Consider the following 15,728-nt stretch of genomic DNA (forward strand, 5'->3'; position numbering starts at 1 on the left):
ATATAAGAGATGCTATACAAAGAAGCTGAATTAAATAAGCATTACAATTGGGCTGCTTAATCCAGTAATGTTCGAGCAGGTTTGGGGGTTGGGTGGAGGGAGGAGGGGAATTAAGTTTGCTGTAGGACAGACAAATATTTTATGTGACCAATGTTCGGACCATTTGTGCTGGGGTGAACATGGTGTGGCGATTTGCTCCCCGTGGAAATGTTACCTGGTGACAATGCTGTAACTGAGGGAGAGGACCTAATGCTGAATGGACAGGTAATGTGCCAGGTCTGAAGACCCTGGTGAAAAGAAAATCGGTGTAGGGCAAACCGAGGGATAGGTCTCTCTCCATTGTATTCCATCAGGAGACCCACCTGCTTCCTTAGGACGTGAAGCATTTGAAAAATAGAGCCTTCCCACGCCAGATCTTTGCCTCTGGGGGCGAGAAAAAAACAAGGCGTGGCAATTTTGGTAGGAGAACAAACTCCGATTTCTAAAACCAAGGTCCTATGGGACCCGCAGGGATGCTATGTATGTGTTAAAGGCCTGCTGTAGGATTGGATTTTCACATTGGTGTGCCTATATGTCACAAACTTTTGCCAGGAAGCATATTTGGAAAATGTCCTGCTCAGAGTGCTCCCATTTTCTGAAGGACATATCTTGGGTGGGGACTTCAACCTGGTTTCTAATCCCTTGGTGGACAAGGCCCTGCCTCCTACCAAGTTAGACTTCAAACATTCCATGGCCTTTTGCCGGTTCCTTCGTGAATTGGGTTTGGTAAATGCATGGAGACTGGCTCACGGGGAAGACAGGGATTTCTTGTGTGTGTGCGAGGGGTGGAAATAGGCACATGCACCCTGTCCAACCACGCCCCAGTGTATGTCTCTGGCAGCACTGGACAGGCCTTAAAGGCCTAGGCGTCAGTGGAGGGTATACGGCTGGGTGCTCAGAGACCCTGTGCTGACTAGAGAACTGGGGGTGGCTAGCTCCAATTACTTTGAGAATGAAAACTCTGGCCCTTAGAAAGGGCATTGTGTGGGATGCCATGAAGGCAGTGGTTATGGGGGAGCTCATTTGCAAGACTGCAGCGTATACTAGAACTAGACAGCTGGTTAGGGTGGGCTTAGAGGGGGATGTTGCTCAGGCTGAACAGGCACACAAGAGATTGGGGTCTCGTAAGGCGCTACGCGAACTCACGGTGGCACGGAGCAAACTTGAAGCACATCTGGCCGACAGGACTGCTCAGGCAATGCGAAAAACTAAGCAGTATTATTATCTAAAGGGAATCGAGCGAATCGCCTCCTGGTGGCCAAGCTGCGTAAGCTCCAAAACCGTAACTCAGTTTTAGCCCTGCGGGATGAGCAAGGGGTGGTGCAAAAGGGCGATGCTGATAAATTGAGGATTCTAGAGGCACTTTTTAAAGGAGGTATTCAGAGGTGAGCTTCCTTTGGAGGCAGCTCAGGCCCAATATCTAACAGATGGGCCTTTGCCAAGTCTTTCTGACAAAGATCGAGAAGCCCTGGTGGTGCCCATCTCATCGGGGGGTAGTAGAATGGGAAATTAAATCCCTGAAGAACAAGGCTCTGGGGCCAGATGGATTCACAGCTACTTTTTATAAGAAGTTCTGCGAACTCTTGGTCCCCCCCCCTTGGTTGATCTCGTCAACTCATTTGCGTCCCTCATTCCTGGGGAACCTCCACTACGGGCCTGATCCCCAAACCGGGCAAAGAACCACTTAGCTGCTACTCATGTCGCCCCATTACCCTCACCAATGTAGACTCAAAAATACTCAAAAATGTTAGCCCGCCTGATGGAGGTCCTCCCTGACCTTATAGACAGCGACCAGACAGGGTTCATCGCGGGAAGCAGTGTGCATGATAATGTGCGGCGAGTCCTTAGCTTGTTGGAAGTGGGGAAACGCTCCGATCTAGATTTGGGCATAGTGGCATTGGCAGCCCACAAGGTTTTTGACACAGTGGATTGGAGCCATCTTCGGGGTGTCCTGACGCGGTTCATGTCAAGATTCATCAGCCGGGTGATGGTGATCTATCAACACAATCCACTAGCCTCAGGGTTAACGGGGCTCTGTCATCTGGATTGTCAATCACTAGAGAGACCAGGGCTGCCCACTATTACTGTTGATCTTTGCCTTGTGCATGAAACCGTTCGCCAGCTGTCTGTGGACTAACGGGGCGATTGGAGGTGTCCCGATTGGGGAGGTGGTCCATAAGGTATCCCTTTATGCGGATGATGTTTTGCTCACCCTGAGTAATACTCGATCCTCTTTAGCTGAGGTGCTCCAGGAACTAGACGGCTTCAGCCAGGTTTCTGGGTTCAAGGTAAACTACACTAAATCGCATGGGTTGGATGTATCCTTGAGGCCAAAGGAAAGGAGTATGATCGGGGCTCTAGCCCTTATAATGTGGACCTGAGAGCCAATCCCCTATCTGGGGGTCTGCACCCCTTGTAAGACCTCTGAGGTCTTCCAGGCTAATTTCCCATTGTTATTCCAGGAGGTTAGGAAGACTTGTTGAGGTGGGGACACCAGGATATCTCTTGCTTCGGTCGTATCTTGGCGGTCAGAATGAACCCGATTCCGTGCTTGCTATGCGTATACTCGGCTCTGCCAGTGAGGATTCCTGACCCTGATCTCTGCACACTCCAGGGTAGGATCATCAAATTCATCTGGGGTAATAAGTGTGCCAGAATATCCAGGAAGTTGTTGTTGAGACCAATGAGTGTAGGCAACCCTAATGCCTTTCGTTACAATTTAGCCACACAGCTGTCTCATACCTTTCCTTGAAGTGACCCCACCCTACAACCAAAAGGGAAACAAATTGAGCAAGCCCAGTCGCCGGTAAACTTAATTCACCTACCCTACATGGATAGTAGACACTTGGGGCGGGAGTGGGGTTTCACCTTATTGGGAACTACAAAGTGCTAACTTTACTACATGTGAAGGGCTCTCCGTAAATGGGGAGAGTCAGTGGGGATGGGCCCCCCTTACACCAGTGTGGAACAACCCGAGCTGCCAACGAGGGCGGGACTGGAAGGGCTTTGGGAGGATGACAGCGGGGGCTTATCGCACATACACCAGCTTTACAAAGAAAATCACCCAATGACGTCTGAGTGTAAGCACGCTTTTACCCTACCGGAAACGGAACGCTTCCACTACGCCCAACTGTGGCACTGTGCTTCCCACTCACAAAAAACAGACCTATGTTTGCCCTCAGGTTAACAATCCAGGGAGGTCTCTCACAGGGCACAATCTCAAAGCTGTACAAACTATTGGATACAGAGGAACCGGTGGAGCACCTACCGTACATGGCTTACTGGGAAACTGACTTAGGGGGGCCCATTGAGGACAAGGGGTAGCTGAGAATATGGGGAAGGATGCTTATATGGGGAAGGATGCTTAAGTCCTCTAGATGCGTAACAGATAGTTAATGCTCCTATAAGTTTTGTTACAGGTGGTACCTCACTCCAGAAAGGTTGCATCACATCCTTAAAGACTATTCTGCTACTTGCTGGCGGGGCTGCGATGCTCAGGCTCCTATTGCCATCTGGTGTGGTCGTGTCCAAAAGTGGGCGTCTTTTGGAAGGAAGTACACTCTGAAATAAAGGACATTATGGGGTTGTCACTCCCCATGGACCCACGGGTGGTAATACTGGGTGACACGGACTCCGTGCGGTTTCCCCTTACCAGCCCCTTGGCCACACTAACTGGACACTTCCTCCTGGCGGCGAAACTGACCATAGCTCGAAACTGAAAGTCTACTGAGGGCCCGGTGGTCTAGATATGGTGGGTTAAGATCTGGAAAATTGTGCTGGCTGAAAAAATGACTGCACTGTATGAAGTGCGCTATGCACAGAATCTCTCTATCTGGACCCCATTTATTGACTTTGCAGAGACTTGCGCAGTAATCGTGGTCAAGCCCCTCATGTTACGACACTTCTCATCACTGTAAACCAGTCTGAGCCTGGGGGGTGTGAGAGGTTTGATGTGGTCCATAAAGTGTATGGGGTTGGTATTGGGGCTGGGGCTGGTTTCACATTACATTCTAATTTTCTTCATGGTCCGCTGTTGCCGAATTGTCTGGTATGACAATGCATTACTTACCGTAAAAGCATTTCTGATGGTTGTATCTGCTTAGATTCACATGCTGTGCATAGGTCCGACATCCAGTGGTCACTGCGGAGTATTGCAGTTTGTTTTTCGTAGTCGAAAAGGGGACGTCGACAAGGCGTGTCTGAAACGCTATCCCTATAGTGACGTGCGTTCTACCCACAATCCCTCACGCGTTGAGGTCCATCTGTTTGTATTTTTCTGCCCTGAGGGAGCCTTCTAGACGTGAGTGAGTACAGAAAAGAGAGATATAAAAGGAAGTCTATGTTCCTTCCATCCGAGCGGGGAGGAAGGGTGGGCGCATGTGAATCTAAGCAGATACAACCATCAGAAATGCTATTACAGTAAGTAATGCATTGTCTTCTGATGTTTGTTAATCTGCTTAGAATCACATGCTGTGCATAGACTAGCGAGCAGTACCCGGAGTTGGCGGTGGGTTATGAGAAGGAACAGTTGAGAAAAGATGTCTTAATACTGCCTGTCCCACCTGGAAGTCAGATCTCGAGTGTGCATCTAGACAGTAGTGTTTTGTAAAGGTGTGCACAGAACTCCAGGTAGCCGCTTTGCAGATGGACTCAAGGGGAACATTTGCAATGAATGCTATGGAAGCCCCCATGCCTCGAGTAGAGTGTGCTCTTGGCTTAAAGGGCAGTTCTCTCCTAGCAAGAGTATAGCAGAGAGTGATGCATTGAACAATCCATCTAGAAATAGTGGACTTTGAAACTGCATCCCCTTCTCTTCCTGCTGCCACCGAGACGAAGAACTGATTAGTCTTCCTCAGTGGTCTGGTTCTTTCCATGTAGAACATGACCGCTCTGCGCACATCTAGTGTGTGCAGACTTTTTTCTCCCAAGTTGGAAGGATTTTGAAAGAACGTTGGTAGTTCTATAGACTGGTTTACGTGGAATTTCGAGATGAATTTTGGTGCAAACCTTGGGTGTGTGCGTAGAACCACCTTATCTCTGTGAACTGTAACAAAGGGGTCTAGAACAGAAAGAGCCTGTAGTTCACTTACTCTCCTGATGGAGGTGATAGCTATTAGAAAAGCAGTCTTAAGAGTGAGGTCTTTAAGAGATGCTTTGTGCATGGGTTCAAATGGTGAGCCCATGAGTCTGGTAAGTACGACGTTAAGGTCCCATCCGGGAGCTGGGTCAGCTATCGGGGGGTGTATTCTCTTTACTCCCTCCATGAAGGCCTTTATAACAGGGATCTTCCACCACGACACTGAGTTGGGAAGTGGTGTATGCAGAAAGTGCCGCTAGGTGGACTTTAATGGAATTGAACACTAGACCTGAATCCAATAAATGGGTCAGGTATAGAACAATATGTGTGGGAGAGCAGTCAATCGGGTTGATGCTCTTTCCTCTGCACCAGATGACAAATCTCTTCCACTTGCTAGAATAGCAGTGGCGAGTGTTAGGTTTTCTGGCTTCCCTGAGGATGCCCATGCATCTCTGCGGGAGCTGTAGATGTCCAAATTCTATGATCTCAAGAGCCAGGCTGCTAAGTTCATGTTCTGGGGGCATGGATGCAGAGTCCTGCCCTTGTCTTGTGACAGCATGTTGTACGGGCAGGGGAGTTTCACTGGGGGAGATAGTGACATCTCCATCAAGTGAGCGAACCATGGCTGTCGGGCCCACATTGGGGCCACCAGTATCATGGTCACTTGTTCCTGGTGCATCTTGTGCACCACCTTGTTGAGAAGTGGAGTCGGGGGAAAAGCGTAAACAAATTTCCCTGACCATTGAATCGACAGACCGTTCCCCTTGGATTGGTTCTGGGGGTACCTGGAGGCGTAACTTTGGCATTGTGAGTTCTCCAGGGTTGCGAACAGGTCTATTTCTGGGAATCCCCATTGCGTGAAGACGTCGAAGACGATGTATTCGTGCAGTCGCCATTCGTACTCTTCGGGCAGGGGGAAATCTCTGCTGAGTTTGTCTGCCAGCAGATTGAGTTCCCCTGGTACATTTTGTGACAGTAGGAACATGTTTTGTTTGAGAGCCCACTTCCATATATTTTGGGCCAGTTTGGACAGTCCTGGAGAGTGGGTGCCCCCCTGCTTGTTGATGTAGTACATGGCTGTGGTGCTGTCTGTAAGGACCATCACTGTTTTGCCTTGTAGGTGTTCCTGGAAGGCTTTTAGCGCCTTGAACACAGCTAGTAGCTCCAGTAGATTTATGTCTTTGGATGCTACGTTCGGAGTCCACACTCCGTGAGCAGTCTGATGGGATAGGTGAGCCCCCCATCCTGTGAGGGATGCGTCTGTGGTTAGAGTGACTTCCGCCGCGGGTGTGGCAAAGGGTTTCCCTCTTACCAGGTTTTCCTTTGTCCACCAACGTAGCGAGAGAACCAAGGCCTGCGAGACCACCACTAGATCGTCCCATAGTCCGCTGGCCTGACACCACTGGCTGTTGAGCCACTCTTGCATTGGGCGAATGCGCAGGCGCGCGTGAGGTACCAAATAAATACACAACGCCATCATTCCTAGCAAGCGCATTGCTTTGCGTACCGTCACCTCTCGACCGGCCACATATTGAGGGATCTGAAACAGCATGTTTTGGACCCTCTCGTTGAAGGGGAAGACGAGGCCGAATTAGAGCCCCTAGGAATGGTTTGATCTGGCTGGGGTCTAGGCTGGACTTCTTTTCGTTGATGGAGAAGCCCAGCTGGAACAAAAGGTCTACAGTCTTTTGGGTATTGGAGAAGCAGGTTTCGTAAGAATCCCCTGTTATGAGCCAGTCGTCGAGGTAAGGGTAAACTGGGATGGACAACCTGCACAGGTGGACCGCTGCCACTGCCAGTACCTTCGTGAATACCCTTGGTGCAGATGCTATGCCGAAGGGTAGCACTCTGAACTGGTAGCGTTTGCCCTCTATCATGAACCTGAGGTATTTTCTGTGCGCTGGCAACATTAAAATATGAAAGTATGCATCTTTCATGTCTAGTGTTGTCATGTAATCTCCTTGTGATAGCAGGTTGATCACTTCCTGTAAGGTCACCATACGAAACTTCTGGGGTTTGACAAACTTGTTCGCTGGGCGCAGACCTAATACAGGGCGCATGGTTAGATCCTCGAGATAGAGGCACGACTTCTATGGCTCCTTTTTCCAGCAGTTGGTCTACTTCTTGGAGAAGGATAGCAAGGTGTTCTGGTGTCATGCGTCGCCTCCTCGGGGGTCTGTATGTTGGGGAACCGTTGAATTCGATGCAGTATCCGTGGGCCACGGTGGAAAGTACCCAGCGGTCTGATGTTATTCCCTCCCATGCTGGAAGAAAGGATGTTAGCCGGCCCCCGACCGGTGTTGCATGGGAGGGGACGCGAATCTTCGCGTCACTTGGTGTTGTTGGGGGCTTGGGAGCCTATGGGGGTGGACCCCCGACCTCTCTCCTTGCCACGGCGCTGGCCTCTTTGGCTGTACTGCCCACTATTGGTCTGGTAATTGGTGGCAGGGTACTGTTGCTGCTGATTCTGTTGTTGGCCACGAAAAAAGCGTTTGTTGCCATAGCCGCGTCTGGTAGTGGATTTAGAGATCTGGTCAAAAGTTTTGATAGTATCGAACTCTTTTTTAGCCATCTCCAGAGCCTCATCCACCGCTTTCCCAAAGAGGTTTGAGTCTTCAATAGGTTTATTTATTAAAGACGCCTGTGTCTCCGGTTTGAACCCAGAGTTACGCAGCCATACATGGCGTTTTAGGAGTATTCCCTGAACCAGGGAACATCCCGCTGTCTCTGCAGCATCCAGAGAGTTCTTCACAATGCTCTGGTTGACCTGGGTTCCCTCGCCAATAGTTGATAGCAAGCGTGTCCGTAGCGGTTCCGGCGCTTCTTTGGCGTCTTTTTGCAGTTTGGCCCACTGCGCGTCCGCGTAGCTAGCTAGCAAGGAATTGTTGTTCGCAATTCTTGCAGAAAAGGCAGCCGAGGATGTGACTCTCTTTCCAAGGGCATATAATCTCTTGCCCTCCTTGTCAGGTGGTGCCTCGCTGGTGGACAGCGGCACCCCTGCCCTCTTCCTTGTATTAGTTACTACAAGGGAGTCAGGAATAGAATGTCCCCTGATGTACAGCGGGTCTGAGGGTGAAGGAGTGAAAAGTTTTTCAATTCTTGGATTAACTCCTCTGATTAGTGCGGGCGTGGATAGCAAAGGGATGATTTTTCTCTTCACTGAAGCGAGGAGGGGAATGGTCTGGCTGACCGGGGTTTTCTCCTTAATTACTCTTTCCACAAAGTCTATTTCAGGAGAGACCTCCCCAGTGTCCAGTTCGAAATGTGCTGCTGCCCTGCGCAACAGGGCATTGAATGTGGGCTGATAGTCTATGGGAGACGTGTTCCTAACAGGTGAATTGTCAGGAGGATTTAGGTTCATGACATCAGTGTCCGAATATACTGATGGGGATTGCCAGGGATGTGAAGGCCCTTCTTCTGGATTTTCTCCAAAGCCTTCTCCTGCCATGTCGGGGCTGTCTTCCAGACCTTCCTCCTGGTTCTGTCCCTCTTCATCGTCCACAAATTCATCCTCCTCCTCCAAGTATTGCTCCTCACCAGTGAGGTCATACACATTATGGAAATCTGATGCTGTGTCCAGCTGGGAGGGGTTGAATAGTCTTGGATATTTAGCCCTGGGGTCCTCCTGAGGCCCTTCTCTTGTTCTCTTGGGAGTGGGAGGGTTCTGGGTCTTCATGAACCTCTCCATCCTCTCCATGCATAGATGGAGCCTTTCCATGGTCTCATGGGGTACCCCTGAGCGGTCTAGCGGGGGAAAATTAGTGTCTTCCGCCTGAAAACGGCTCAACCTCTCCCATAACGTCGAGGAAAGTTTCCCGTCGCCCTCCGAAAAGCCTTCCGGTGTGCTGGGGGTCCCCCCCGACTGAAGGGGGTAGTCCCTGTCTTTCTTCGGGCCTTTTCGGCATGTCTTTCGACCTTTTCGTAGCGCTTGACGTGTCTTTCGGCGTACGCTTCTGGGCGTTGGCTACAACGATCCTCGCCAAGCTCTCTGCGACTAGTTTGTCAGAGGAGGGCTGTGGTTTCGACGTTACGGGTGTCGATCGTTCTAGGGCGGCCTGCGCTCTCTGCTGGTGCGTGCCGGCCGATGGTTTGGGGGCGGCGCCCTTATTTGCCGAAAGCCCAGTCGCTGGTCGCGGCTGCGGTTGCGAGAGGGGCTTCGAACCTGAACGGTCCAAGGAGGCCGCCGGTGGAACCTGCGTCTCCTTGGGCGCTGATGCTTTCTTCGTCTTTGACGAAGAAGAGCCGTGGGTTGTGTGCTTATGGGTGGTATCGTGTGCGTCAGTGTCGCTGGGGTTTTCATCCCCATAAGCAGGGCGTGAGCCGAGCCCGTCGGGGCCGGGGACAGACGACGAAGAGCGCGAGCGCTCTTTAGAGGGGTCTACGACTTCCGTAGCGGAGGTCGTGTTATCACGTTCCTCATCACTGTCGGTACTAGCGGCGGCGGGTGAGGAATCGGCCTTCGACATAGCGTAGGCCGCCCACCTCTTGACCCTACGGTCTTTTAGAGTCTTTGGCTTAAGAAGCCGACAACCCTCCTCCTTGTGATCGAGGGGCAAGCAGAGGTTACACCGTGAATGCTTGTCCTTCCAAGTGAACTTGCCCTTGCAACGCGGGCAAAACCTAAAGGGTGTCCTCTCCATAGCTGAGGCAGTAAATCGTGATAACGACCCCAAGGGAAAGGAAGGGGAAAGGGAAAGGCATTCTCAGAAAGGAAACAAGAGATGTACCACGACCCCACTCTCCCTACTGTATTTGGCCTGCGAGGCCAGGCCACGTGTTCGGCAACGCCGAAGGATCTCCTCCGCTCGTCCCCTCCGTCGAAGATCTTGCTCGGCGGAGAAACAGCTTCACAACTGCGTCGAGGGAGGGATCTATGTGTTATATATTATAAGAAAATGACCAAGGGTCGAGGAGATGAAATCTGCAATGTCTCTCGAGGAGCTCCGCGTAAAGGCGACCAGTAGCTGGGTGGAAAAAAACAATCAGAGGGACCTCGACGCGTGAGGGATTGTGGGTACAACGCACGTCACTATAGGGATAGTGTTTCAGACACGCCTTGTCGACGTCCCCTTTTCGACTACGAAAAACAAAATGCAATACTCCGCAGTGACCACTGGATGTCGGACCTATGCACAGCATGTGATTCTAAGCAGATTAACAAACATCAGAAATATCTGTTATTCACAATGTTCTGTACTCACAGTATTTTGTTTAAAATAAAAGTATTTTGGGAAAACAAAATGTGGCTTAGTTCGAACACATCTTCGTAAACTTAGTATTTGTATAAATTTGAAAATAAAGGTTTCACATACCTGGACAGATGCTACTCTAGGGGGTAAAACAAGCCCCATGTTGTCTCCATGCACCATTGTCACTACGCCAATCGTCCGAGTTGTAAGACCCCAAGAGTTCTGATAGGCATACTGTTTCTCACCCGGTGTCTTAGGATCTTCAAAAACAATTTCAAACATTTTTGAAAAGTTCTGGCCTAGATGATGAGAGGTTGCTCCCTGGAAAACAAATACAATATGCCAACTTCTCTTTCATATATTGGGTATCAGCCAAACAGATTTCAGTATATTCAAATAAATAATGTATAACACATCATTGCTCAAACGACCCTTTTCATCATAACCATTGTTAGAGGCGTTTTCCTAAAGTCCCACTTGGAGGCAAGACTTTAGTAAGCTATCCCAGTGGTTTGTAGATCACCAACTCTTAGCATCAGTCTGTACTACTCAGAGACCTTGGTAGAGTGGCAGAGTAGTCAGGCCCATCTTAAGAGGAAGATGGGAGCTCTAGGTAAGTACATTAAACCTAGCTAGTTATGCACATCAAAGAAACACATGCATTTATAGTAAAATATAGATGTATTATATTTACAAAAGAGTCACAGTTAAATATTTTGCACAATAAAACACGCATAGGTATACTTTACAATACTTTCAAAAGGACCCCTTCTTAGTTGGTAGTTGCTGAACACGCACAAGTGTTACAGGAGTTTGACAGGTGTACCGTACTATCAGTAATAACACGCAACCACAAAGTAATACAGTCATTGTATTTAGTCAGCATACACATACAAGATAGTTATTTCTGGAAAGGAAAACAGTTGGTTAGTGTTATCCTAGTAGAGCTGGTTTCTAGGAAGGAAGATACAAGAAGGCTTAACCAACATTGGAGACTCGGTTAAAGGACTCGCTAAAGGGACACAAGCAGCAGCTTCAGTAAGAGGTAAGAGGGGTTGCCCTGAACACCTCTACATGCACGCCAATGCTCTGGAACAACTTTCTGGAATAAGGCAAGCAATACCCTTTTCCCCACAGTACCTTAGGTTTGAAGAAAACATTTGTGGTGCATGCACTGCAATGTAGCAGCTCTGGACCAGACCTCCGGATTCCTCGGTCTAATGACAAAAGGCAGGACAATGGACGAGATCTCTCAGCAGAAGTCTTGAGGGAGGACCTCGGACACGGCTTACAGCAACTTCTCTGGTCATTCTGCGGTTTTATTGCCTTTTCTGCCGCAATCAACAGAAAACGGGGTCAAGACAGCAGTGGTCACTTCACTGTGTTGCAAAGGGTCTGCAGGCAACTCTGGTCGTCGTCTTCTTCGGTTACTTCAGCTTCCAGTGGTCGCCTTGCTTTTCATTACAGGAGCTACACCTTTTATACAGTTAAAGAACTCGCTCCTCTGCAATCTTCCTCAGCAGGTTACAGAAAGGGGCGTTTGGCTTTCCATCAGGACAGCCGTACCCCCTGTGGGAGCTCGCCCAATTCAGGCACTCTGGCAGACAAAGGACAGAGGGGTGGAAAACACCTCCCCCACTTCATTCCTGCCCAGACACTCTGGAGCCTAGGCAGGGATACCCAAGTGTTCCCGCCAAAGGCAAAAGAAAAACACAGAGCCCCCCACTCCCCAGAATGATAGAAGAAGGGCTAACAAAAAACAACCACCCTGGTAATGGCAAAAAAAGAAGGGAGGACCCAAATTGGTACTTGGGTGCCCCTAATGTACACTATCGAGGCTATGGACAGAAACATCACAATAGTTGGCAGAACACGTCCACTGCCACCAGCCATAACTAGGAGATTGTCTATGTGACTAAAATGTCACAGGAGCAGAGAGAAAAGGAATACTAAGTATCCCGTTGGCACTCCACATAAGGTTGTGCATGCCAATCTCTAAGACTAACGTTTTTGGGAGATGCTAAGAACTGTAGTTATTCTAGGATAAGGAAAATAAATCTCAAAGAAGGACAATAAGGGTCCCCAGCAACACTTCCCATAAGGAGCTTTGTGTTGCAATAGTAAAATACAGATGCCTTTAATCCCTTAAGTGCCAAGGACGAGGTATCTCGTCCTTGGGATTACCTCCAGGTTGCCAAGGACGAGATGGCTCGTCCTTTTAGCACTTTGTTTTGTGTGATCCCTGCAGGGATCACACAACAGTAATCCCACCCCCGGGTTATGTGAGGTGGAGGTCCCCCCTCCCTGCCAGGGGGATGGATTACCTTCAGTTGCACGTCGGCGTGCGTAACACACACCAACATGAAAAAGTATTTTCACTGCAGCAGCCATTTTCGGCTGCCGCTGTGAAAACACAAGGTGAGTGTCCACCTTGCTCTGCCTCGATCTCTGGCTGTATTTCAAGAGATCGAGGCAGGTGTCGTTGGAAAGGGGAAGATTCTCCCCTTTCCAACGACACCTTGAGTGACATTATTGCTGGTCACGGAGCGGGCGCAGAGTGCTCGATCCATGGCCAGCAATGCCACTGGACCACCAGGGATCCTCTTTAGAAGTGGGGGGGAGGAGGGGCTGCTTACTAGGTAAGCGGCCCCCTCACCCCTGAGGCCCCAAAGCATGGGGCCACAGGTATGAAGATCCCTGGGGCAAATGGGTTATGATCTGCCCCCAGGGAAGGGGAGAAATAAAAAAAAAATCATTTATAGAAAAAAGATTAAAAAAACTAAACGGGGATGGGGTGCCCACTAGCCACCAGGTCTTTTTTTATACATACAAGGGTGTTGGCCCTCTCCCTCCCACCCCAGGTGGGAATGGGGGGGGGGACCCCTTGTAGCCCTCCCAGATTTCTGCCCCCAGGGAGGAGTACATGAGGTGCCCCCCCATCCAATTGGAGGGTTGGGGGGCACCAGGAATATGTGGGCAGGCCCCCCAAAGGATGGGGCCTGCTCTTTAAGTGCAGCCTGCCATTTTCAATGTTAGTCTTTGATTACCAAACTTCCCTTGGCCACAGATGTGCACACTGGTGTGCCAATCTGCCCCCAGGGTGCTGAAATCTTACTGAACCACCCACTGGGGGGCCTGTCCCACATTTTTTTGGTGGCCGTCTCTCCCCTACATGAGATGCCCCCCCCTCCATTTGGGGGTAGGGGAGGTGCACCCCCTCTACATTACAAAATTCGGAGGCGGTTAAGGGTGTCCCTCAGCCTTCACCCCCTTAAAGTGCAGCCTACCATTTTCAATTTTTATCTTTGTTTACCAAACTTCCCTTGGCACAGATGGGCACATTGGTGTGCCAATCTGCCCCAAGGATGCCCAAACCCTACTGCCCAATCCATTGGGGGACCTGTCCAACGTTTTAGGGTAGGCTTCTCCCCGCACCCCAAATGGAGTGTGGGGGGGGGGGGGCACCTCATGCAGCCCTCCCTGGGGGCAGATTTCTGCCCGTAGGAAGGGGCAAATGTGTTTTCACTGGGGGGATGGGGGAAGACGGGGGCGGAGTGAGGTTCAGTAGATCTCCAGGGATGGCTTGATTGGAAAGTATGAGCGTAGATTTGTTTTTGCTGGGGTGACCGTAGTAACATGATTTTTGTTTAGTTTACAGCTTTTTCTACGCGAGCAGCTGCAACGTTAGGAGTACACTGCTTTTTATTATTCTATGGTTGGGGTGGGTGAGACTGGGGTTGGATTGTTGGTTGTGTGGGTGGGAATGGGCCGTCTGGGCAGATATTTTGGTGGGCCGGGACACAATTGCAGGGGCAGGCCACAAATTGCCGCCCATGCCAGCAGAAGATTGGTGTTTCCCTGGGAGCGGATGTCTCATGTGGGTCGTCCGTCTGCAAGCCCAGGCTGCATCTCTGGCTGTGCTACATTACAGATGTCACCTCGGGGGAGGAATGGGGATCCTGCCTGGGCTCCTGCTGTGCTTAGAGGACAGTACACCCACATGGTACATGGATGTCCAAGGCCGGGGATATCACCTCCAACCGTCCTGGAGTTGCGGCTGGGTTGCATTACAGCTTTCCCTTTCAGTGAGGTATTAGCACACTGCTGGGACTCCCTGGTGGGGAGAAGCTGTAACGCAGGCCAGCCAGAACGCAAGCAAAGTCAGCGGTAATGTCCCTGGCCTTGGGCACCCTTCTCCCATGTGGGCCTTTGGCAGGGCTTGTGGGTAATACATTCTGGGGAGATTTGCGCGAGTCAGACATCTTTGCATTCCCACGGGTATCTTCTTTTCATAAATGCATGGGGTTCCCTGTTTTCCTTGGTGGATTGAACACCCTAGGCCCAGATCTGTATTTGTGCACATGAGTCAAAATCCTGCAATCCTGCTGTGCGAAAAAAGTTGATGTTACCCGTGTTTTCGGCTTTGCCCTTTGCGCCCCGGTAGGTGCACCCACACACGAGATATCGTTTTCGTCGGGACACCTGTGGGAATGCAGGACGGTAGGCCTTGTGTTGTTGTCAGCGTGTTTCGGTGGGCGGCCAGACCAAAATGTCTGAGAATTGTGTTTATTTCCAGCCAGTTTCAGAGACATTTCCCTCTGTCCACTCACCGAAACACGGCGCCAACAACAGATGGCATACCTTCCCGCATTCCTACAGGTGTCCCGACGAAAATGTACCTCACATGTGTGGGAGCAGCTACCTTGGCGCAAAAGGAAAATGCAAACCCACTGGTAACCCCACGCCTTTCGGCACAGCACATTTTGTTCATGTGGGCAACCTACAGATTTGGGCCTATGGTGTCGAAGCCAGCAAGGAAAACTGGGAACCCCATACATTTCTGAAAAGAGGACACCCGTGGGACTCCACAGAGGTCTGACTTACGCAAATTGGCCCAGAATTTATTACACAGAACACGCGGCAAAGTCCAACTTTGGTAGGTGCGGGGGGTTTTAGAACACAATTTCTACACATTTCACTCTGCTCACCCACCGAAACATATTTGGTGGGGAAAAAACAATGTTCACTTTGTCAGGGGTTCTGGGCTGATTTGCGCAAGTCAGACCACTGCGGATTCCCACCGGTGTCCTCCTTTCGGAAATGCATGGGGTTCCCGGTTTTCCTTGGTGGCTTGGTATTGCTTGTTTTGTGAAACACTACAAAAATGTGTACTTTCCTAACTGCAAGAGTTGGGGGGAATGTAGCGGAGAATTGTCTTTCTCAAAATTCATAGAAGCCATTGCCGTACCAAGCCAACCATGTCCACCACATACCTTTTTTTCAGTCATTTTCCTGCTTTTTCCCCAAACTATGGAATTTTCCCCTTCCTAGTTGTTGCCTGACCTGCACAAATCACCCCTTCCTAAACTTGGAATTTTGTCTACTTTTCAGAAATGTGTGCCTTTCTGTCCTGTAATTCGGCT

The 15,728-nt window shown here is 50.1% G+C and overlaps 1 protein-coding gene across 2 annotated transcripts in view; it reads right to left on the minus strand.

Annotated features, from left to right (window-relative positions):
• EPRS1 (glutamyl-prolyl-tRNA synthetase 1) overlaps positions 1 to 15,728 on the minus strand; it is a 1,308,133-nt gene that overhangs the window by 172,218 nt on the left and 1,120,187 nt on the right. For both annotated transcript variants that reach the window (XM_069608586.1, XM_069608585.1), the window contains one exon: positions 10,429 to 10,626. In XM_069608586.1, the coding sequence (XP_069464687.1) occupies positions 10,429 to 10,626 (198 nt within the window). The remainder of the gene's footprint in view (positions 1 to 10,428; positions 10,627 to 15,728) is intronic.

This window comes from Ambystoma mexicanum, chromosome 4q (genome assembly GCF_040938575.1).
Source record: "Ambystoma mexicanum isolate Mex_15411 chromosome 4q, UKY_AmexF1_1, whole genome shotgun sequence".
Classification (NCBI taxonomy): Eukaryota; Metazoa; Chordata; class Amphibia; order Caudata; family Ambystomatidae; genus Ambystoma; species Ambystoma mexicanum.